General features: G+C 52.4%; 1 protein-coding gene and 1 pseudogene across 4 annotated transcripts; both read right to left on the bottom strand.

Annotated features, from left to right (window-relative positions):
• Positions 1 to 662: 662 nt before the first annotated feature.
• Positions 663 to 21,348, bottom strand: TK2 (thymidine kinase 2). 4 transcript variants are annotated; one of them, XM_036345908.1, is made up of 10 exons: positions 21,185 to 21,348; positions 20,119 to 20,150; positions 16,105 to 16,197; positions 14,562 to 14,615; positions 11,994 to 12,083; positions 9,960 to 10,033; positions 5,234 to 5,322; positions 4,546 to 4,625; positions 3,264 to 3,344; positions 663 to 2,153 (listed from the first exon to the last, which is right to left on the bottom strand). In XM_036345908.1, exons 1-10 carry the CDS (start codon positions 21,297 to 21,299, stop codon positions 2,055 to 2,057), a joined length of 807 nt encoding a protein of 268 aa, XP_036201801.1. In that variant the 5' UTR covers positions 21,300 to 21,348; the 3' UTR covers positions 663 to 2,054. The 4 variants fall into 4 exon arrangements, with proteins under 4 accessions (XP_036201801.1, XP_036201802.1, XP_036201804.1 ...); XM_036345909.1 differs by having other exon boundaries at positions 16,123 to 16,197; positions 21,185 to 21,346; XM_036345911.1 differs by lacking the exons at positions 20,119 to 20,150; positions 21,185 to 21,348 and having other exon boundaries at positions 16,073 to 16,198.
• On the bottom strand, positions 7,613 to 7,747 carry LOC118674917 (annotated as a pseudogene).
• Positions 21,349 to 24,457: the final 3,109 nt, after the last annotated feature.

Genomic DNA, 24,457 nt, shown 5'->3' with positions numbered 1-24,457 from the left:
AATACTTCCCTCAGAGCCCTGATGGAGAAGCAAGTTTTAAAAACGAAAACGCAGGATCTCCCCCGCCCTGACTTGGAGCAGCCCAACAGCTTCCCCCTCCAGTAACTTTGCCAGTGAACGTACAAGAAAGTCCAGCCAAGTGGAGAGAGGTGGGCGGACTGGGGAGGAGCGGGAAGTACCCGCTATGTTCATCCCCCAGTAACCCATCCCTTCCTATCTGTGCAGCCCCTCCCCGTGAGGGAAACACAGAGCCCAGGTCCAGGGGAGGGAAACACAGGACCGCAGCGGGGGTGACCTGCCCAAGGCCCTGCAGTCAGTAACTACGGAAACTGGGGTCCTAGCCCATGTTCTGAACCCAAATCCCAAGCCCCACCCACAGAGCTAAGTGGATCCCAAAGGGTAAGATTCATTTAAAACTTAGCAACTGGTCACTTCTTGCTTTTCTGGGCACTTCCAGAGATGAGCCTGGAGAGGACACAATCCCCCCATCCCCGACTATGACAAATCTAGGCTGTGCCTGAGGGGACAGGGGGGTGGGAGGCCAGCTGGGCCCAGGGAGAAGGTCTGCCCAGACCGAGACAACAGACTGGAAAACCATCAGCTTGGGGTGTGAGGAGCCCCACAGCTGTGCCGCTGGCATAGGAAGCGCTCCAGAACAAACATCAGCTTTTAGGTGCAGGATTTATTGGCTGTTGCAAAGCGAGATTTTTTTTTAAAAAAAAATCACATTTCCCCCAGGACAGATGCTCAGACTGAGCCATGGGAAAAACAGTGGCCCGATCACATACAAATTCTCAGAGATGGCCCCGCAGGTGAAGGGTCCTGGCAGCAGGGGCTCCGCCTCCTCCAGGTTCCCAGTCAATCATTCGGGTTGCTGCCCCTCCTCCCGCCCACACAGCCCAAGAAGCAGTCCAGACAGGAAGGGCTGAAGCCAGCGTGCTTGCCCCTTCGCCTCCCTCTGGGACTGGGAGCACCTGCCACCTATTTGGTGCCGGGTGCCACACCCACAGAGGCTGGAACAAGGCCTCCCAACCTTCATTTCCACCAACCGCTTCTCAGGGAGAGAGGGGTCCAGGCCTGCCTCCCCAGAGTTCACAACGGCCCCTCCCTGTGTTTGCAACCACTGCTCTTGAGGCGCGAAGCTAAGATCTTTTCTGAACCAATAGAGATGGTTCATGCTTTATGGTTGAAGGTGTCCCCTTGGATCGGAAGACTTAAGGCCCCTTGCATGTCTCCCCCCACAACCCCCTTTCCCGGGAACAAACTCTCAGTCGCATACAAGGCCACTATGGGGTAAGAGAGCTCGAAAGCCAGGGCTGGAGGCCCCTTGCCTGCTCAGCGCTGGGCAGACCAGCCAGGGGCCACAGGCCACTTCCCTGAGAGGGAACGGCAGCAAGACCTTCATCAGCAGGAGACCAACCACCATTCAGAGCCAACGAAGAATCCTCCCACGGATGGAAGCCCAGGTGCCCAGGTATAAATGCCACAGTGGCCTGTGCTGAGAAACCAATGAACGCTGGCCTTGGGCCAAACACGGCACAATTTTGTGAATGTCTAGAAATGCTGATTGTCCTGACAGCTGCTAAAATCATAAACAAATGATGACCTTTGCCCCAGGCACTGGCCTGGGGCAGGGGAACATTTTTGGAATTGCCAGAAGGCTGGATGATGCCGACTCCCTGGCTGTGTGACCTTGGGGAGTCCCTTAGCCTCTCTGAGCTTCAACTTCTGGGATGTAAGCCCACTCTCACCCTCCTGTGTGGCCTGAGGGGTGAGACCAGGAGCCCAGCATGATGTCAGCCAGCCCTTCCTCAGGGCTTCATTAGAGGGGCCCAGCAAGGCTGCGCACACTGAAGGGCATGACAAACCCAGTGGCCCCATTCACACTTACCCCCTAGGGCCAGAAACCAGGATAAAGACACCAGCAAAGGAGAAAGACCATTAGAAAACAAATCTGGCCAGATTCAAAGCCCTCCCAAGAGGAGGTTTTCCACAACGCTCCCAAGGGCTCACTTGGCAGCCGCGGGCATTTTCCTGGCACGATCTTTCCTGTCCTATGGACCATGTGTCCGATTCCCTGGAGTCAATATCCGGTCCCGGTTTTGTTCAAAGAGTTCTAACATTTTCGGCATGTCGTGGTCAGCCTCAATCACCTGGAAATTAAACACACAGTCACAGCCTGCACTCGGCTTCAGCACCCTCCTCCCTTCAAAGGTGAAGAGAGAGAGCTGGAGGCAGGAGGAGGCAGCAAGAGGCAGGTTAAAGCCAAACCTCGCCCGTTCTAGGTCCATCTAAATTCTCGGCTCTATTTTCACTGAAGAATCCGCTGCAGTTGTCCCTGCAGCGAGCTCATAAATGAGGTAGGTTCTCATCATTTTATACCGTCTAATTTTCTACAATGAGGGGAAAACTGTACTGTATTTTTAAAACCCACTATAGTAATGTCTCACTTCCCAGCAACCGCACTGCCTGGAAGAGCCATGAGTGGAAGTGTCTGAGCAGCCCAAACAGATGTCCCCAAGGCCAGGCGCAACGTCTGTGCACGGCCCTCCCGCAGGTCCACGCTGCACACGCATTCCTAGCAGTCTTAGGTGGCCAGGGCTGCCTGCAGAGATGCAGCAGCAGCAAATCACAAACAAGGGGACGGAGAAGCAAGGAATCACGGATGGGGCAGACATAGCAAGAGTTAGAAACGGCGAGAGTCGGCAGGAGAAAGAGGGGTTGCCGTAAAAGGCAAGCACAGGAGCTCCGAGACATTAGTAACCTGGGGCCAACAGTGCTGCAGCTCAGCACCCGCTACAGGCATCACTGTGCGCCCGCCCAGAACAGCACACGACGGGCCCTCGGACGCCCCGAGTCACCGAGGAAAGGTGCAGCGAGGCTCCGCGCCCGCCATCCGCTGGAGAAGGGGCTGTTCCATCGGGAAGACCACCATCCCAATGGTTAAGGCCAAAACCCGGGGCTAGAGGCTTTAGCCACCTAGAACATTCCTTCGCTGGTGATGCTGGGTAAGTGAGATGCTGCCGTGGCCACGGTGTAATGACACTGAGTCAAATCACCTTCTCTCGGGTCTGTCCAAGTCACTGAGACTCGTCCAGAACGGGGACTGGGAGAGGGAAAGCCACCCTCCCACCCTCCCTGCTTCCTTCCTGCACATTCCCGAGCGCTGCAGGACTCGGCCCCTCCCCAGACTGCAGAGCGGCCGCCATTCCCGGGCCACTCTTCCTTCTAGAAAAGTCTCCTGCCCTATCAGGAGGACTTACCAGAACAGGGGCCACTATGGGGAAAAGGCCCCCTTTGGTGAGCCATTCCTCGTAGAGGTGGTGAATAGCATCCAGGTATTCCTGCCGGAAACACACACACAGGCCGCTGAGGCACGAGGGAGCGGGCACGCCTCTCCCACCCGGGGTCTCGGGCAGGTAGGGTGGACGTCACTGACCATGGGCAGTGGCTTGGACAGAGAAGCCCACGAAAACCAACCTGGCTCAGGCGGACAGTGAAAGTGCAGCTGCTCACTCCCACAGCCAGCCCAGCCCAGGCCTCTGGTGCACACCGCTGGGCTTTCCACACACCCTCCCAGCGGGATTCTCTCATTACTGCCTTTTTTTTTTTAACAGCGGAGCCACCAGTTCCTTTGGGGGAGGGGGCCCATGGCCCAGCATCCTAGCCCTGGGCAGCCTAAACCTTTCCCTCCCCCGAGAGGAGTGTGACCCTCACTGGCCTAGGAGCCCCACTCCCACAGCCCAAACCTACGGAGATTCTAGACCAGGGGTGGGGAACCTTTTTTCTGCCAAGGGGCCACTTGGATATTTATAACATCATTTGTGGGCCATACATAATTATAACTAAAAATCAGCCTGCTCTATTTGGTCAAACATTTAATTAACTCGCCCCTAATGCCTGGGCAGGGCCAGACCAGATGGTTTCTCGGGCCTTATCCCGGCCGGACATTCCCCGCCCCGGGCCTAAACCGTGATGAGGCCCTGAAGGGTTTGGGCTGGGACTGCACCCGTGGTGCCCTGCACTGCAAACACCACCCAGGCAGCAGGGTGGAGGCTGGATTTCAGAGGCAGATGAGGGGAGAGGGGGGCCAGGGCAAGGAGAGCAGTTAACCAATCCCAACCAGAGTCAATGTGGCCTTGAGCCGACCCGGAGGCTGAAGCAGTTAAGCAGCCACCAGTGGGTGTCGCCTCCGAGCCGGCACAGCACTACGCACTGGGGATGCAGCAGTGAGCGAGAGGGCAGGTTCTAGAACGGATCCAGAGGGCACGGAGGCGAGCTGCCTTCAGGAGGCGGCCAGCCAAGCCCTGGTGATGCCTGGGCAGGGATGGGGGAGGGTGCCCACCGCTGAGTCTGGGACACAGGAAGTGAAGCAGATGTGGACGCGGGGTCTCCAACCACAGAGGAAGTCAGAGTTCCCCCTCAGAGACGCTCGGTTCCTGTTTCCCTCTCTCTGACAGCAGCCCAGGGTCTCCCAGAGGGTGGGGCCAGGCTGGGGTGCTGGTGGCTCCCAGGTCATCTCTAACCAGGTGCAAGGGCTCTTACCAGTGGGATGACCTTCTCCTCGTCCCTGCATCTCATCTTTAACCTCTGATAGCAGGTCTCGGGAGTGGTCCGGAGATACACTGAGATTTAAAAAACACATGTGGCTCTAACGACTGTTCACGGCTTGGAAGTGAAAGCCAAGGAGAAGGGGAAGAAGGCACTGGAGAGAAACACCTGCCGGCATCTCGGAGCAGGAGACACGGCCAAGGTCGGCTCACAGCTCCACCACTGACCAGCTGTGTGACCTGACAGGCCCCCTGACCACATCCCTTCTTTCATTCCCTTTCAATGTCATGAGCCCCACTGGGTCACTGTGAGGCTCAATAAGGCTCCAGACATAGAGCTTAGCACAGGGCCCAGCCCCCGGTGGGTCTCAGTTAATGTCTAGGTTTTTCATCTCCTCCCTCCCTTACAAACTAAAAAAACACCAAATCACAGTGGACCCACCAAGTCACAGGGAGAACAGCCTGAGGAACAAAGGCAGGTGCTTCTCCAGGAGGGACCAGGAGCCGCCCCCCGCCCCCTTCCATCTGCCCTTGGGCACAAGGCTGAATTATTGTGGCAGAAGCAGCACCACAGTAAGGGCCCCGCCCTGCTGGCTGGTTGGAAACCTGGACAAGCTCATCCTCACAGGGCCCAGGGGAGGGAGGCCCAGGAGGGAAGTCAGGACGGGCCTGGGCCGTCTCACCTATCAAATCCACGGACACATCGATGTTCCTCACGATCCAGTCATACCATTCCGACAAAATCACGTAGTCCACTTCGGGCATCTTCCCGCTGCAATGAGGCGTGAGGGCTCTGCTTACCCACAGGGGAGCTTCTAGGAGGTGCCATTCCCCCAAAGTAACTGCAATGGCCTTGGTTGAAGGGCACTGCCAAGGGCACCCCAGTGTGACCCACACGGCAGTGGGCGCGTGGTGATGACAAGGACCTTCACACCTCAGCCTCCGCCGTCCGGCGACGGGCTAGGGGGTAAGGCAGCACGAGTCGTGGCACTGCCCGATGAAAACCCATTTCGAGTTCGAACTCCGAGCGGAGAAAGGGGCTCTGAAGCCTGTCCCCCGAGAACAGGGACAGTGCTCGGATTAGGAGGTGGCACGACAAACCGACTTCACCTCTAAAAACTCATTCTGTGGGACTAATCACCGATGTCTGCGTAGCACTGTTTAAAATAATGAAAAATGCCAAAACCGGTTTGGCTCGGTGGATAGAGCGTCGGCCTGCGGACTGAAGGGTCCCGGGTTTGATCCTGGTCAAGGGCATGTACCTGGGTTGCGGGCACATCCCCAGTAGGAGATGTGCAGGAGGCAGCTGATCGATATTTCTAACTCTCTATCTCTCTCCCTTCCTCTCTGTAAAAAATCAATAAAATATATTTAAAAAATAATAAAATAAAATAATGAAAAACTAAACCTTGGGCGTGGTGGGCATGGCCCAGTGGTTGAGCACTGACCTATGAACCAGGAGGTCACAGTTCAGTTCCCTGTCAGGGCACATGCCCGGGTTGCAGGCTTGATCTCCAGGGTGGAGGCGTACGGGAGGCAGCCGATCGATGATTCTCTCTCATCCTGGATGTTTCTATCTCTACCTCTCCCTTCCTCTCACTGAAATTAATAAAAACGTATTTTTTAAAAAAAACTAAACCTTGATACATCTATAGAAGAGAAAACCATGCAGTAACCGAAAGGTGATGCTGTAAAATAATATTCACTGACGTTCAGATGCTCCTAATTCAATGAAAACAGCAGGATACGAAACTCTGCATGATTTGAATAAAGTTTGTCATAGAAGCAAAACAACAAAAGCTGTGCATGACCCAACCAAATGTTTTAAAGTATTTGTCCACACAGTTTGAAAAAAGACTGAAAAGAGAAACACCAAAATGTTCAAAGTGCTTTTCTCTGACCTGGGGGACTCTGTGAGACTTTACTTTTTTCTTTATACTTTGCTGTATTTCCCAAAATTTAACAACAGATTCATTCTCAAATCAACAGTGGGGGTCAGGGAGACTGCACGTACTTAAAGTGTAAACTGGAAAAGAAAGGAAGGAAGGGAAGAGGGGAGGGAAGAGGAGCCGAGGTGCGGAGAGAGACCTGGCGTCCGCCCGGCTCCTGCGGATTTCCTCACCCGCCCGGAGGACACAAACAGGAAAGGAGAACGGCCGCAGCTGGAGAAACAGACCTCGACAGCTGGTGACCCTCCAGGGCCCCAGGGAGGAATTCCCCCTTTTAACATCCATCTCCGACCCACTCAGAATGGGCTTGGTGAGAGCAACCCCAAGGAGAGTGGAGGGCCCGGGAGGCGTGCAGGGGGCCCCCAAAGGGATGTCAGCCAGTGGGTGCTGTTTTGTGGTTTTCCTCCTGGGAACTCTGCCTGCTCTGCCCCCCCACCTCTCCCCCACCCCCTCCCCATCTGCCTGGAAAATGGCGTGCCCAGCGCCCCACACAGGCCACTGCTTTGCTCTCCATGGAACACAGATGGCAGAGCCTCCACAGAAAATCCAAAGGCCCAACTCACCAACGGCTGGCTGAGGGCTCTCATGAACCCTCCCGAGAGCAAGTGGCACAATCGCGGCCTAGGGTCCCCGTAACCCTGCTGACTGTAACTGTCCGGCACAGCTTGTTGCCACCTTCGCCCTGAGGCCCAGAGAGCCCCCAGTTTACACAGCACAAGCCGGGACAGAAACCTCACCTCCAATGCCAGTCACCTTGCATACGTATTTTCTTCTGTTTTCACAAGACCATGTGAGGCCATTCATAGGTGAGGAAAACTGAGGCTCAGGGAAGCTCAACTCTGGGCAGGGATCCAAGCCCGACTCTCTGTGGCCCCCAAACCCAGTGGCTCTTCGTTGTATCACTCGCCCTCCCTGGTCTGTCCACCGAGGGGCTGGTCTGGGTCACGTCCTGGGCTCGAGAGGCCACGAGTCCCCACTGGGACTACAGCGGGGAGGAGGCCAAGCCCCAGGGCCAGTCGGGGAGGCAGGAGGACCTGCCTGTGCTCCAAACTCAGGGTCATTTTTGTTGTTAATCCTCACCCGAGGGTATTTTTTCCCACTGATTTTTTTTCCCAGGGGAGAGTGCGAACGCAGTCCCCATACCACAAATCACACTTGGGGAAGTCGCAGGGGTCAGCACATCTGGGTGCCATGGGTAAGCCTCGCCCTGGGAAGCCACCCCTGACCATGGCACCTCCAGGTAAGTACCCATTGATGTTTTAAAGAGCGGAAGGCTGGGGGGAGGAGAGAAAGAGAGAAACATCGATGTGTGAGAGACACACACATCTTCCTCTTCAGGACAGCACACAGCCCCGGGGCCTAACTGCACTGTCATTCTGCCCACCCCTGACTGGCTGGGGCGGGGAGAGGGGTGGGAGGGGAAGGGCTGGAAGAGGCGGCCTCTCCCTAGGCCAGTGATGGCGAACCTTTTGAGCTCGGCGTGTCAGCATTTTGAAAAACCCTAACTTAACTCTGGTGCTGTGTCACATATAGAAATTTTTTGATATTTGCAACCATAGTAAAACAAAAGACTTATATTTTTGATATTTATTGTATATATTTAAATGCCATTTAACAAAGAAAAATCAACCAACAAAATGAGTTCACGTGTCACCTCTGACACGCGTGTCATAGGTTCGCCATCACTGCCCTAGGAGAACTGCTCACTTGTTTGAGACCCAAAAGGCAAGACCACCCCTCAAGAAATCCTGCTTTGGTGGAGGCAGAATGCCAATCTGTGGGCTTTTCTGGGCACCTGAGCCTGCAACCAATGCCAACTGTAAGGCCTGGCTCCCCTGACCCAGCACTTTGGGGGCTCCAATAGGCCCAATGCTTCTGGCCTTATTAACAAGAGGAATCTACATACCCCCCCACACACACACACACACACACTTCCTCATCGCTGCTGCCCCTCACAGCAGGTGCATGACAGCTCCCCCAGCCAATCAGGAAGGAGCACTGCTTTCCAATCCCATCTCAACTCCTGATCTGCCAAACAGGGTGGTCCGGAGGGTGCCCAGGGGAAGGACAGGTGAAGACGATAATGCAGCTCCTGCCAAGGGTCCCTGCTCTGCCCCTGGCCACTGGGAAGACAGATAAGCTGGCCCAGTTCCCAAGTGAGTCCCGGCACTGGGAACGTGCTTCTCAGTGCTGCGCCCTCGTTCTCTGCCTCCCGAACTTGGGGACTCTGGAGTGTGAGGCTAAAGGTGGGGGAACTCCAAGCCACATGCTAAGCAGGATGTTTGTCACAGATACAAACCGAAGAGCATGTTATGGGCTAGAAGGCAAAATCCAATGACTTTCTAACGTAAAGAGGAAATGTCACAGAAATGTCCGGTTTGTTAGCAGCCTGCTTGGGGCCACAGGGGCAGGGAGGACAAGTGGGGAGCTGGCGGCCTGCGTGATCTTGCCTCTGCCCTCTGAGGACTCAGGGGAAGGGCTTGAGGAGCACAACCTTCTCACACCTCCCTGGAACCAGTGGTGGGTGGCCTGGCCCGCCACAGTGCATGGTGCTCCCAGCAGCCCCTGGAGCACTTGAGCCCACACCCCGACCCACAGCCTCTGGCTTCATCAAGTGAGACCAGAACTGGTCTTGATTGAGGTTCCAACAAGGTCTGCAGAGGAATCCATGCCCTCTGGGGGCCATATGAGCTTGAAAGCATAAGATTCCAAGAACAGAAATAGGACACTGTACATTTCTCCCATGGTTCTTTGTCCCCGGGAAATCCTAATCACAGATGCCAGGCTTCCTGGGAGGGGCAGCGGGGAATAAATGCGTATAAAATTACCAGGGCAGGAAAGCAGCCCAAAAAGATTAAACACTACAGCCTTTCCCTACCTTCCCCACAAATATCATGCACACTGTGCTGGACTGACTGTTCTGGGCGCTCCAAATCTTCACCTCCCTATATCCTCTCACTCGGCCACATAACCCCCAAAGGCCCCCCACCTCTCAGACTGGGTCAGCTGTGTGACCAGCTCTGACCAACGGGATGTTAGCAAATGTGAAGCTGAGGCCTGGAAAAGCAATCATGCATCTCAGCTGGCGCTGCTGCCTTCTGCCATCACATGAGGAGTGAGTGCCCAGGCTAGCCTGCTGGTCCCAGGAGGAGGACGAGAGGCAAGAGAAAGAGAGATGAGTCACCTCCTCACCCTTCCCAGGGCTATCCTCGACCAGCCATTCCCCAGACATATCAGGGAGTCCGGCCAAGGTCAGCAGAGCCGCCTGGCCGACCACCCTACATGACTGAGCAGTCAGTGTAGACAGCTGCCTGCCACTGAGGCTTTGAGGTTGTTTGTTACACAGCATTACTACGGCAATAGATAGCTGGTAGGTACTCAACATCTGTCATTTGGGTAAACAAGTTCCAATTTCATTTTGAACAAATTAATACAATATCAACAGTGCAAACTATGATACCTTCTATACAGGTTTTCTACAAAAATGTATCTTGCGCTGTGAATCGACCGCTCCATTAACCGTACAGGTGACGTCTAAAATGAAACAAAAGAGTGATTCACTAAGGCAGGCAAAGAGGAGGAGGTCAGGAAGGCTTGAAGCATGCCTGTGCTCCCCGACTGTGCTCTATGCTGAATACAAGAATCGAGAAGCTCACACAGGCCCAGCTGTGTTCCTCCCTCAGCCTGCACCCTCCCCAGACCCGGAAGCTTGGTGGCCAGAGCAGCAGTGCTGGGGCCAGAGCTCGTCAGCAGCAGCCTCCTGCACAGGAGTGGAGAGCCTCGCGGGAGGGTGGGTTTAGGGAAGTGCTGCTCAGCAAAGCAGTGTCGAGTGCAAAGTGTGGTGATAACCACGGACCTAAACAGGGTGCCTTTGCTTACGCAGAGGCATCTGACTGCCTGAGGCAGGGCCCAGAGAGGGGCCCAGGTGACACTGGGGGACTCTGCCATCAGTGCTTCAGGGTCTGGCTTTGTGAAGCCCCACAGGCTGCGAGCCCTGCCAACTGCTCCCCTTTTCTCAGGCTGCGTGGAGGCCACTGCAGCCTTTGGACACAGGGAAGGACAGTGCCCAGCAGGAAGGAGGACGCACTGACTCCGCCCATCTGTGCAGGTTGCTCACACTGTCCACAGATGACCCTTCCCTTTGTCCACAGTGTCCCACAGGGAAGCAGGAAGGGCCCTTACCCTGGATGCCAAGTGGGCAAACACTGCTGTCACTCAGCCTGGTACACATGCATCCACAGCACCCATGGGACCTGAGCCAGCAGATCTGGGTGAGATTCAAAACCATGGCCCAGGAATTTCCTAACCCTCTCTCCCTGTGCATCTACCTGTCCATCGTCTTCCCTTCTATTTTCCCATTCTCTCCTTCCTCATCACTCTCCACTACCCATCTTCTGCTAGCTCCCCACACATCCATCTCTCTTTCTGTTCATCTTATGGGTCTCCTCCATGGGTGTCCCGTTATACTCAGGTATGATAGATACTTTTCAGGTTTGCAAGTGGCTACCCGCTCAGGAAAAGTAGGGTGAGCACAGGGCAAAGTGCCAACCTCAGGTCCTCTAACCGCATCATTTAGACAGACACCTGGGGGGATAGAAATTCTAATCGCTCTGCTCATTATCTACACAGATTTGTAGAAGATTGACAGCTATGTTGCAAGTGCCCAACTCTTGATCAAACCACCCAAGTGGCTGCATCAGTGTAACTGGCTGTGGGGATCACTCTTTTTTTTTTCTAGGGTAGGGGCGGGCGATGGGGGAGAGGGGTAAGGGGGTGCCGGAGACAGGCGGGAGCTAGTAGGGTCGGGATGGGAGAAAACCTGGTGTAGGGGTCACTTCTTGGAGAGCCTCCACGGCCAGCCTTTCTCCTAAGAGACTCTGCCCTATTCACATTCCCGCTGATGGAAGAGGCCCAAGGAGCGGTGTGTGCTCCATGACTTTCCCAACACCTGATTGGCCCGGGGCTCGGCCCCTGACCCTAGCTGAGCCAATCAGATTTTTTTCTCTCAAGAACTGTGAAGTTTAGAGAGAGGTTCTCAAACATGCAAACAAACAAAGCGTGCATTAAAATCACCCGGGGAGCTTGATAAAACACAGATTGCTGGGCCTCATCTCCAGAATTTCTCATTTAGCAGGTCCAGGATGGGGCCAGAAAATGTGCCTTTCTAACAAGTCCTGGTCCAGGGCCACACTTTGAGAGAAACTGAGTTAAACGGTGGTGAGCCCAGTCATGGTTGGGTCATGAAGACTCAGGCTCACAGTGGTGTCCTAGCAACTTCTTGACTAGCTGAGGCTGCTGGGGCAGGGGGCAGGGGGCGGGGGGGTGCAGGGCCTCAGAGAGCTGCAGAACAGAGACCTCGGCCCAAGACAGAGAAGGCTGAGCAGCGCTGAAGGCCCAGGAGTGAGGCCTCCTTGCGAGGGCCCCCTTCCTGGCAGTCACAGAACCCTCATCGGAAGACAATGTTACGAAGGCTGAACCAAGCGTCTGAAGGTACCTGCGGACAAGTGCGCTGGTCCAGCATGGTGAGCTGCACGTATGTCTGCAGCGTGAGGCCCCATCGACAGGCATCACGGTACATCAGACCCTGCAGAAGGGAGAACACAGCAACTTACCTCAGTGTGCTCTATCTATGGGACTGTGGTCATTCTGGTCACCGATAGCCCTCTCGTAATACCTACGTGGGCTGAAGTGGGGCCAGACATAAACCCAGAGTGGACAGAGACAGACACTGGAGTACTTATAAGACAGCCCAGCAACAGCAGTAACGGGAGCCTATAGAAAGTCCCCAGGGAACATCCATTCCGTCACTCAACAATGTTCATTGAGCTCCTGGAGTCTGTTCTCCATCCAGCAGCCACCGTGAGCTTCTTAAACCTAAATCAGGTCTCGTCATCCCCTGCTCAGAACCTTCCAGGGACTTCGCACTGAATTCTAAATGAAACCCGAAGCCCTTACCAAGGCCCACAGAGCCCCAGACAACCACTTCCATCTTCTCGCGTCTCCTACCATTCTTCCTCTGGCTCAGGAACTTCCAAGCACACGGGCCTCCCTAGTGTCACCCGGATACCGAGCACATTCCCACCTCGGGGCCTCCACACCTGCCATGCCCTGTCTGAAGGCACTTCCTCCAGGCATGTGCACTGCTCCCTCCCCCACTCTGTTTAGGTCTCTGCTCAAATGTCACCTAAGCAGCCGTCCCCAGCTCTCCCGTGTGAAACGGAAGCCCCACCCCATCACACTCTTCTGCCTGTAGATACAAAACACTTCATGCTGCATATGCCACTTACTAATAGTCTTACTCTTCCACGTTTTTTATTTTCTTCCTTGGCGTTAACTAATAAAACTCCATCTCTGTATTCAGAACTGCAGGCTTCTATGAACCAGATCACCGTTTGGTTCCGGTCAGGACACATGGCTAGGTTGCAAGCTTGATCCCCAGTAGGGGGCATGCAGGAGGCGGCCAATCAATCATTCTCTCTCATCACTGATCTCTCTCTCTCTCTCTCTCTCCCTCTCTTCTTCTCTCAAATCAATAAAAATCTATTTTTAAATAAAAAAGAAAGAAAACTACAGGCTCCTAACTTTGGGTAAAAGAAAATCGCAGAAAGGTTGGGAGAAGCACTCCCTCTACCTTCTACATTAGAAAGTCAACTCAGATAGTGATGGACTGAGGCTTTTCACTAAACTACCAATCTTGACCTGCCCCCCGGAGTGGAAACTTATGCAAAAATATCTAATTCTGTTATATTTGTTATTACAAAACTGTCACTTGAAATGCTCTTTGAACCAAGGATGCTCCGAGCTCTGAGCCTGGGACTGTGCCCTACGAAATATCACCATAATCCCTCAAGCCTGCAACTCTAGCTGTCTCAGTAACCCAGCCCTGGACCCTCCCGGTTTCCCAGAGAATGAGAATGTTCTGAGGCTTTTCTGTGAGGCCCAGAGAGAAAGACTGGCACGCTGTCTCCGCCCACGTGCACAGAGGTAAAAGTCCGTTCCTGTCTCAGGGATTCTTTATTCAAAGACTCTGAGAGTTTCTGCCTTATTTCAATAATATCCTTTTACCTGCTTTAGATTTCTTCACAGCTCCAATCACTACCTGCCATATCATACATGTAACTGTCTTCCGCCTCCCAGACCAGAATATTAGGGCCAGGAGAGCAGGCGCAGGCAACAACTAGTGGTTGAATGAATAACAGAAGAAGCACCTACTAAGTGCTCAGCAGTGTGCTATGTTCTAGCAAACAGGGAGCCAAATTAGACACAGTCCCTGCCCCGGTGGAACTCGAGTCTAAGAACCACACCAGGCGAGCCCACTGTGTTGCTGGAAATGAGGGGACCCTAGAGGCTCCCTCTAGTCACAGGTTCACACCTAGGTCTATCATTTACCAGTGTGACGCCTTGGCAATGCATTTCATTAGTTTCCTTGCCTGAACAAAGGGGGTCATCCCTACATCAGGGGGCAGGCTCCCAGACCTCTTACAGGACAAGACTCCAGCCTTCACGTGCACGCAGCCAGAGCAGAGCCTTCAGAAGGCGGAAGGAGAACCAGGGGCACAAGGACAGTAGAGCCCCTGCTTGCTAGGTCCACCCTTGGGAAAGCAGACAGGAAGCCGCAGGGTGAGCTTGAGGCAGCCCCTGGGCATTGCCAAGCGCCACTCCAAATCAGAGGTTTACCAAGGAAACTGGTTACTTAGAGAGGATGGGTCCTGGGGAGGCCAGGCCTGAGGAGACCTGGTTTCTCATGGGTTTCTTCCAGGAGAGGGTGGGAGGAGAAGGAGCAGCAGGAGGCAGACACCCCAGTAACCAAGGCTGACACCTGAGATCGTCTGGGATCACTGACAGGAAGGAGGTCGCTGGGCTCTGCACCTGCCCAGCCCAGTCTCCAAGATCCCTGACCTCAGAACACCTACATGTGGCCACGGCCACTTTCCATTTGTCTCATCCTTCTCCGCCCCCAGCCCAGCTAAGAGCGTGGTGAATGCCTGGGCGGGGGGCGGGCTCAGGCACCACCAGTCACTCAAGAGGAAGCTGGTGGTTCACGCGGAAACAACACACTCACCAGAGGATTGTGGCCACGGACATTTCTCCACTTGTGCACAGGCTCCGGAATCACCTGCAGGGAAAGGAAACATCAAAGGGCTGCTGCTCCTCTGAGCTGAGCTCTATGAAATGAAAGCGGGTAAGTGTTGGGGAAGGGAGGGGGGTAGAGAAAGTGAAGATTTGGGCATCCAGGTTGAGCTAAAATAGTTGAGCAACCCTCTGTGCGAGGCCATACTCCATCTAAACAGGGCTTCCTCACGTGACCTCCAGAAATGGCTAGAGACAACACTATCCATCCCTGCACACCAGGGTAGGCACATGGCGTCTCTGGCTGCCTTGGAGCTCCCGAAGGGCCAGGGAGGTTCTCTCAATCCCTCCTCTGTGTGCTCCATCCCAGCCCTCACTGCTGGCGTGTCCGGCTGGCAGAGGCGAGAGAAGCCCAGAGAGAAGCTACTTCAGGCGCGCCGGCTTCAAATCGAAGCCCAGCTTCCAGCTTGGGAACTCCCCCGGGACCTTGGCCACTTGCTCTGCCTCCATTCCCTCCCTCTGATCTCTGCACTGAGCACACTGACAGCTAAGAACCTTGTTTCTTCATAGGTCAGCGCCCAATCACTGAGCCACACAGGCTGGGCAAACCCTGTTTTAATAGAAGTAAAAACAGAAAAGGAAAGAAGGAAAGCAAATGACCCTAAAGTTTAAAAATTATAGGGTCTGCGGGGAAAAAAAAAAAAAGCCATACACAGAAGATCACACCCCTAAAATCTACAAGGAAAAAGGGTCGTGTCAGGTCAGGGTCTTGGTGTAGAGATTCTTCTTAGTGACTGGGCTGTAAATAAACTAGAAATTGTGTTAGCCGGCTATGCATGGTGGTGCTCCCTGCATGCTCAGGCGTACACTGTAACATCCCAGCCACGCTCAATAGTCTGCCTTCTTTCACATGTAAGCTCTTCCTAACCAGACTGTGCGGAGCTCTGCCCCTGCACTGTCCAACGCCGTGGCCATGAGCCAATGTAGCTATTAAAAAGTTGGAATGGGTCCAGCCGGTGTGGCTCAGCAGTTGAGCATCAACCCAGGAACCAAGAGGTCACTGGTTCGATTCCTGGTCAGAGCACACGCCCAGGCTGAGGCTCAGTCCCCAGTAGGGGGCGTGCAGGAGGCAGCCGATCGATGATGCTCCTCTATTGATGTTTCTAGCCCTCTATCCCTCTCCCTTCCTCTCCCTAAAAATCAATAAAAACATACTTAAAAAAGAAAAAGTTGGAATGGGACTAGTTCAAATTGAGATATGCTGGAAATATAAAATACATTCCAGACTTCAAAGACTTAGTATGAAAGACAGAATGCAAAATAGCTCATTGATGATTTTTATACTGATTACCTGTTGGAGTGATAACATCTGGAATACATAATGTTAAATAAAATATTCCTTTTGGGTTTTTTTTTAGCAAGGCTATTAGGAAGTTTACATTCTACATGTGGCTTGCATTTGTGGCTCGCATTGTATTTCTACTGGGCAGGGCTGGTCCACACCCCCTGTGAATGACTCCGTCAAGCTCAGGAACCTGCTGGGGAGGCCGAACCTCGATGTCTGTTGTGTTGGCGAAGAACTCCAGGCACGTCGTCTTCCCGCTGGCTATATTGCCCTCAACACAGATCTGGCAAAAGACAAATGCATGTTAGAACCAGAAATCAAGCCCCTGGGGGAATATTGGGAAGAATTTCTACAGAGGGGCTCAAACAGCCTAATTGGTTTAGCACAAGACTTCAATGTGTACACAAAACTCCCTCCGCAGAAAACCCCCGAGGCCCCGCTGTTAGTAATAAACAAACTGAGCCTCCCCTCTGGGGCAGGCTCCGGGCCCACCGCTGGGGCCACCACACCACTGCCCTCCAGGACAGACCTGCCCTTATGTCAACCCCTAGACCATACACAACTTGCCCCCTGCTACCCTAGCTCACCCCTTCCCTAGCTCAACCCCTCAGACTATTAGATTTTAGGCCTAAATGTGCTGCCTTCTTAACCTCTGATGGCTTTGGGATTAGAAAGTATGTATGTGTTCTCTAAAGCCTAACTGGCTGCTTCGTGCAGGAACATGTGCTCAGTCAGGGACTGGCAGGCAGGCGCCGCTGGGGACTCTGGCTCCCGCAGGTCACAAGAGGAAACGGGAAGTCCCGCCTACGAAAGAAGATACACTGGCCCTTGAGAACATCCCGGGGGCACAGCCAGTGAAGGACCCATCCTGCTGCACAATGACCTTTACACTCGGCTGGAGGCACCCAGAGAAATGTGGACCATGTCAGTGACTTGCACAGGGTCCCAGGCCGTGCAGGGGAAAGAGCTGGAACTCACACCCAGGCCTGGCGGACCCCTTCTCATGACCCCCATGGAGTCTCAGTCACACCCGACATAAAACGTGGGGCATCACTTGCCCCACCTCCTGTAAATGCTGTCAGTCAGCAAAGGTTTCCCCCTGCCGTGACCCTAAAAAGTACCCAAGAGAGCTGGGTAAGCACACTTCCCTCAGATGCCAGGCCACCCTCCAATCCCAGCTCCCTGCCAGCTCCCTCCTTTGGAACGGGAAACCATAAAATGAACCCCAAGGAGTGCACAAAAGAGCGATTCCATTAGGGCACTAATAGACTTGATTTTTCATTGTGCTTTTTCTTTTGTTTGTTAATCGAGGATATTTTTTCCATGGATTTTTACAGAGAGTGGAAGGGAGAGAAAAACATCAATGTGAGAGAAACACATCATTTGGCTGCCTCCTGCATGCAACCCCAACCAGGGCCAGGGATTGAACCTGCAACCCAGGGATGTGCCATTGACTGGGAATCCAATCCACAGCCCTTTGCTGCACAGGCTGACGCTCTAACCACTGAGCACACCAGCCAGAGCTTGTTCTTTATTTTTTTTTAAATATATTTTATTGATTTTTTTTTTTTACAGAGAGGAAGGGAGAGGGATAGAGAGTTAGAAACAGCGATGAGAGAGAAACATCCATCAGCTACCTCCTGCACACTCCCTACTGGGTATGTGCCCGCAACCAAGATACGTGCCCGCAACCAAGATACATGCCCTTGGCCGGAATCGAACCTGCGACCCTTAAGTCCACAGACCGAGGCTCTATCCACTGAGCCAAACCGGTTAGGGTACTTGTTCTTTAAAGGAAACTTTTCTTCTTCCTAAATATTTAAAAAGAGCTCAACTAAACATCACTCTATACAGACATTGTTTCTTTCTACAAAGAACATGTTGTTCAGATGAAACCTTCTTCTAAAAATACTTGTTCTAACTCCCACCATGAAATCCTCAAAGTTGGTAAATCTAAGGCCTTCAATTAATGACAGAGCAAGCAAGGCATGAAGAATCCCACAAAGTTCCCCTGTCACCGAGAAAGAAAGAGGCACCAAGCAAAGGAAGTCTTTCATTTTTCTTAAAAGTAGTATCTAAAAGTACTACAGGAGGAGAGCATCCCATTGAAGAAAATAGAAAAACTTCATAAAGGAGAAAATACCGTCTACACTCCACTGAGAGATGAACACCACAGCATTTCAGCATGCTTCAGACCTGGATTATTTCCTACACACATTTCTCATCTTTGAGTCTTTCAACTGCTCACTGAAGGCCTAGTATGTGCCAAGCACTGTGGACTCAGGAGCCAGCCCAGCACCCACATGGCGCACAGTGAGTGTGGAGATGGAAGTAACAGGAGATTAAAAGAGATTACAAGAAAAGACGTTCGCCATGCTGGGGGAGGATGTGGCCAGCCTGGCCCACCTCTCTGTCATGTGCCAAAGTTTACATGTTCCTTGTCAAAGTTCAACTTCCTGTGGTTACAATTAACACTGCGATGCACCACCTAGCCTAATTTTTCAATAACATTTAATCTTTCCTGAATAGAAGCTAAGCATTCCTGCAGTATGAAATACTGAGACCCAAAAGGAGAAAATAAAAAATCACTCGTGATTCCAGAGATAACGGCCATTCCGATGTTTTATCAGAACCAAGGTTTCCAGAGGCGAACAGTCTTGGGCTAGGTCTTCAAAGTCCCCACCGGAACCAAAAGACCCTGAGAAATAGGCAGTAAAAAGGAAACTTGCCCAAGTGTCCAACAACTGGTAGATAAAGTGTGGTACATCCACACAATCGAATACTATTTGGCAATAAAAAGGAATGAAGGACTGATGCATGCTACAACGTGGATGTGCCTCACAAGCTAAGTGAAAGGAGCTGGACACAAAAGACTGAATGCTGTATGGTTCCCTTTTATCAGAAACGAGTGAACCGGTGCACGGATTCATGCACACTGAAAGGAAATTAATTTGAAGGTGGCCAGTAGGGCGGGAGTGGGCAAGACAGGCCGGATACGCCCTGGAGCCAACCTCTCTCAGTCTCTCCCCAGCGTCTGTGGAGTGAGCAGGGTCTCTCTGGCAGCAGGTGGGGTCCCTCGGCGTGGCCTGCAGGGATCGGGCCCAAAACTGGCTTTCCGACATTGCCCACCCCTCCCCGAGGGGTCCCCAAGTGCGAGAGGGCACTCTGCAAAATTACTATCATACAGGGTGTGGAATGCAAACAGGGTGTGCAGTAAACCAGATTCGGGCCCACAGTGCCCCAGCAACAACATAACCCACAGCCAAAGGTGGAATCACAGGGACCCACAAGGAATCAGGCTCCCTCCTCTCTGGTTTCAGGGTGCATCGCCCGAGAAATGCCACTGCCAAGGCACTGCAGCTCAGCAGCTCCTGCATTGAGCGTCTGCCCCCTGGTGGTCAGTGTGCATCATAGCGACCAGTCGGATGGTCAGACACTCAGCATATTGGCCTTTTATATATAGAGATGTTCAGAAAAGCAAATCCACAGAGAGGAAGTAGATTAGTGGTTGCCTGAGGCTGGGGAAGTGACTACGAATGGGCAGGACGTTTCTTTTCCTAGGGATAGAAATATTCTAAAATTGGACTGTGGTAATGTTGCACAACTCTGTAAACCTACTAAATTGTACACTGAATTGTACACTTAAAATGGGTGAATTTGGGGGTATGTAAATTAAACTCACTAAAGCTGTGTTGCTGTGGGGTTTTGTGTGTGTGTGTGTTTTTTTAAGGAACCCTGTTTAATTTAACAGTCAAATAACTCTGGGAAGACTCCTTACCCCGCAAATTCTCTCTCCCTCTCATTCAAACTCACTGTTAACACTCCCCAATTTTCCCTTAACCAGACTGACACTTTCTGCAACAGTTTGCAATACTTCTTTCTGGGTTTTTTTCCGATGGAAAGTGTGTATGTTATTTCATTTGATTCCTACTTCATAGATTTTTATCCCTGGTGTTTTTCTTTTCATCTCTTACATAATGAGTACCTTTCCAGGTCATTAAATATTTTTCAAAAACACGATTCTGAATGGGTGACTAATATTTCATCGTGTAAGCTGGGGAGGGAGTCTGAGGCCCAGGGATGGAGACAGACCTCCCTCCTATCCCTGGAGATCCTCTGGTATTTCTGTTTTTATACTATCCCTTCATCCCCCTCCTCAAAATGAATTATGTACATGGAGAGTGCACATAAAAGAGGGACTTACCACGGTCTTTTTCTCTTTCTCATTTTCTTTATCTACAAAAGAAAGGAAATCTGTATTGAAGCGCAGTTTTCAACGATTCTCTTCTTCATCCTAACTAGCTAACCCACCACAAGAACAGAGCTGTTGACGCTTGCTCCCTGACCTAAAAATGTTTTCCAGCGACACCCGGGGCCTCCGCGGCTGCACAGAGGCAGACCCACTGCACCTGTCCACCTGTGTGCCACTGCCACCGGGGCCTGTTGGCACGCCCGGGCCCCACCGAGCCGGCTTTTTCACTTGGTTATATCTGACTTTCCATTTTGCACACATTTCATCTCTGATCACAAGCTGGTGCCCGGTAAGTGAGAACGCAGAGTGGGCCCCACTGGCACGCACAGGTAAGAGTTGGCCGTGGGAGATAGGGGGTAATGTGGGGCTAAGGACACATATGTAATAACTTAATAACAAAAATTTTTAAAAATAAAAATAAATAAAGTGCCGAAGACAGCTTAAAAAAAACAAAAAGAGTTGGCCGTGGCCATAGGTTTCCTGCCCAGGACTCGGGTTTCTCTTCTGGCCCAGGGCTGGCCTCGCCGCCCAGCCCACCCCCTCACAGGTGGTTCTGCGGTGCCACCCAACAGCCCGAGCCCAGGGACGAGGGACCGGCTGCTAGCAGCGCCCCCTGCTTTCGAGGGGGAGGGTCTCCACTCGTGGGGGGCTGTCTGTCGGTCTGTCCGCAGCTCCCAGCCTCCGCCTCCCCCGCGGCCAGAGGAATCGGCCCAGGAGGTGGACTGGGGCCAGGAGCAGCCTCCGCCATGGGGAGTGGGGTTCCTCCTGCCCTTTAGGGGGCTCCCCAACTCCGAACAAGAGAAAGCCCCGAGCCCCCCGGTCCCATCGCATCCGCTCGCAGCCGGCTGGCGTCTGGGGCGCGTGCCAGGGGCTGCCCCGCCCCTTCCCGCCGCCGCCGGGAGTGAACCCCCGCGCCTCCAACTGGGGGTTTGGGGTTCAGGTAGGTCCCGCGAGCCGAGGGAGGGGAGTGGGGCGGACACCGCTGAAGGCGAAGGCGTGGTGCCCAGAGACGCGTTACCCCGAGGCCAGGCCCGGCGCTGCGCCCCCCGCAGCCCCGGACTCCAGGCGGGGCTCCCGGGCCCCTCCCGGCGCAGCGCCCGGGAGGCCCAGCTGCGCAGCGGCCGCAGGAGCATGGCCGGCCGGCCGGGCGGACGGATCCGTTGGCCCGCGCTTCCTTCCGGTGCGGAGTCAGCTGCTGCGCGCAGCCCCACCCGCGCCGGCTCGGCCCTTAAAGGGACCCCGTCCCATTTCCCCCCACCTCCGACGGCGATGATCATTCCAGGCTTGGAATTCGCCGTCTGCAGACAGAAGGCCTTCCCGCTAAGTGGGCGCTGGCAGAGGAGCCCAGGGCTTGGCAAGCCTGGAGGGTGGGTGGCCAATAACACCAGCGACTGAGTGGTTAACAGTTATCGGCGATGACTTCACCCAGCGCCTGTTCCAGCTGGGCACGTGGCACACACGCACCGCGTCGGTTATTCTTGCCAAGAATCCTGCAGATGGATGTGGTCACTCCCATTTTCCCAGCTGGGCTGATCCTCAGAAACTTAGGCAGCTTGTTTACATGATCAGAAGCATTCCTCATGGAGTGGAGGTGGAATGCAAGCCCATCTGTGCTGCTTCACAGCCTGCACTCTCTCCTCTGAACTCTGACATAGCCAGTCTGGATTGTAAATGCACTAAATCCCTCAGGAAGGTGTTTAAAAAAAAACCACAAGACAACAACAAAGAGTCCTAAAATTTGTATGGAACTGCAAAAAACTCTGACTAGCCAAAGCAATCTAGAGAAAGAACAAAACTCCCTGATTTCAAACTATACTACAAAGCTATGGTAATCAAAACAGTATGGTGCTGGCATGAAAACAGACACATAGATCAACGGAATAGAATAGAGAGCCCAGAAATAAACCCACGCATATGTGGTCAATTAATCTATGACAAAGAAGGCAAGAATATAAAATGGGGAAAGACGGTCTCTTCAATACTAGGGAAATGCACATCAAAACCACAATGAGATACCATCTCACACCTGTCAGAATGGACTATTATCAAAAACACAACAAATAACAAGTGTTGGTGAGGATGTAGAGAAAAGGAAACCCTTGTACATTACTGGTGGGGATGTAATACAGTGCAGCCATTATGGAAAACAGCAAGGAGGTTCCTCAAAAAAATTAAAATAGAACTCCATCATCCAGCAATCCGCTTCTGGATATTTACATGAAGAAAACAAAAACACTAATTCAAGAAGGTATATGACCCCTATGTTCATTGCAGCATTATTTACAATAGCCAAGATATGGACGCAACCTAAGTGTCTATCGATAAATGAATGGATAAAGATTTTATACACACACACACACACACACACATACACAACTGATTATTACTCAGCCATAAAATGAGAATCAAATCTTGCCATTTGTATGAGCATAGATGGACCTAGAGGTTATTATGCTAAGTCAAGTAAGTTGGACACAGAAAGACAAATATATGAGTTCACTTATAGGTGGAATATAAAATAAATGAACAAACAGAACAGAAACCGACTGGTGGTTATCAGAGCAGGAAGGAGTTGAAGGGCAGATGAAATAGGTAATGGGGATTAAGAGGTACAAACTTCATACTATAACATAAACAAGTCATGGGTATGTAATGTACAGCATTGGGAATGCAGTCAATAATATGGTAATGCCATCAATAATATGGCAACCAGAATTACCATGGGGATCATTTCATAATATATTTAAATATCCAGTCACTATTATGTACACCTGAAATGAATAAGATATTATCCCATATAATAAAAGGCTAATATTCAAGTTGTCCCCTGGACCTGGAGTTCGACCAGGGGGCAGAGCTGGCCGCCAACTGCCAGCAGCCCCTCCCCCCAGCCAACCCAATCCGCAGATCGGGGTGGGCTGGCCAGACCCCACCTGTGCACAGATTCGTGCACCAGGCCTCTAGTATGTCAATAAAACAAGAGCAAGACAACAGGCCCCAAATGGAGTCTCTTATATGCTAAGCCCACATCTCCAAACCAAGACCTAGCTTAATTATAGTTCCAGCTCTCCCGGAAATGGCATCTGCCAGGTAAGACCCCTGCTATCCCCTAAAAGAAAGTAGCCTACAATAACCAGCCACCTTTTTTGCCTGGTATAACGTCCTTGTTCCTGCTCCCTTCTGCCTATAAAAGTCTTCCATTTTGAACAGCTTTCCAGAGCTCCTATCTGCTACACTGGATGCTGCCTGATTCAAATCGATTTTTGCTCAAATAAACTTTTTAATATGCCTCAGTTTATCTTTTAACAAAGGCACAAGCAACGTTGGACAGACAACTAAGGGGTGGGGAGGAAGCCTGTAAAACCCATCCATAGTCAGGTAGCAAAAAATCAGCCCAGGTGTGAGGTAGACGAGGCCCAGGCCCTGCAGCCCAGGCTGTTTTGGTAAGGAGAGTGCCTGTACGTGCGCCCTCCAGTGCGTGGGTGGAGGGGTTTCCCACCTCTCCCAGGAGTGCAAGGTGCTGGAAGTCACCCGGTGGACAGAGAAAAGGAAGTCATTTGTGAGAGGGCTCACTCAGCCTCGACATCTGTTTCCAGCCAGCCGCAAGCCCACCTGGTGCTTCCTGTAATATCTGCCACAGACCTGGCACATACACAAACTTCAAGGCAAAGTTCAAAACTGTTGTGATTTGACATGAGGCTGTTGTAATTACAAGCTGATCAGATTTGACTGGACGAGATGGACTAAAGCTGAGATGGGCAAGACCCAAAGAGGTCTGAATGGATGGGGGTGAGGGCCAAGTTATCCAGGACAGAACTTAAATCACATTAAAGGAGCCACACATACTTCACATCCCTAAAAAGAAAGGCTCGGTGATGGTGGAGCGATGGCTTCCTAGGAGCACTAGTGGAAAACACACATTGAACTGGGTGTCTGAAGGGCGACAGGCGGTTCTATGGAAGAACAAGCACCAGTGTGTGCGCGGCCAAAATAAAAACATACAGAGCAAACAAGCTCACAAACCAGACAGTGATGCCCTGGGGGCGAGGACAGGGTAGGGGGCCCAGGCCAGGCCTTCAGACAGCACAAATTCTGTATCTACCATATGCCAGACCCTGGGGATCCTGCAGGGAGAGAAGCAGACTGCCAGGTCCCTGCTTTGGTGCAATTTATATTATTAAGCCCAGAACCTAATCAGGGCTTCCTGGTTCATAGGTCTATGCTCAACCACTGAGCCACACCAGCCAGGATGGATCCCATGTAGTGCAGGCAGCAGGCAGCTGATTAATGA

Source organism: Myotis myotis, unplaced genomic scaffold, assembly GCF_014108235.1.
Source record: "Myotis myotis isolate mMyoMyo1 unplaced genomic scaffold, mMyoMyo1.p scaffold_m19_p_19, whole genome shotgun sequence".
Taxonomy (NCBI): Eukaryota; Metazoa; Chordata; class Mammalia; order Chiroptera; family Vespertilionidae; genus Myotis; species Myotis myotis.
This window is presented reverse-complemented; position numbering and strand designations above follow the sequence as displayed.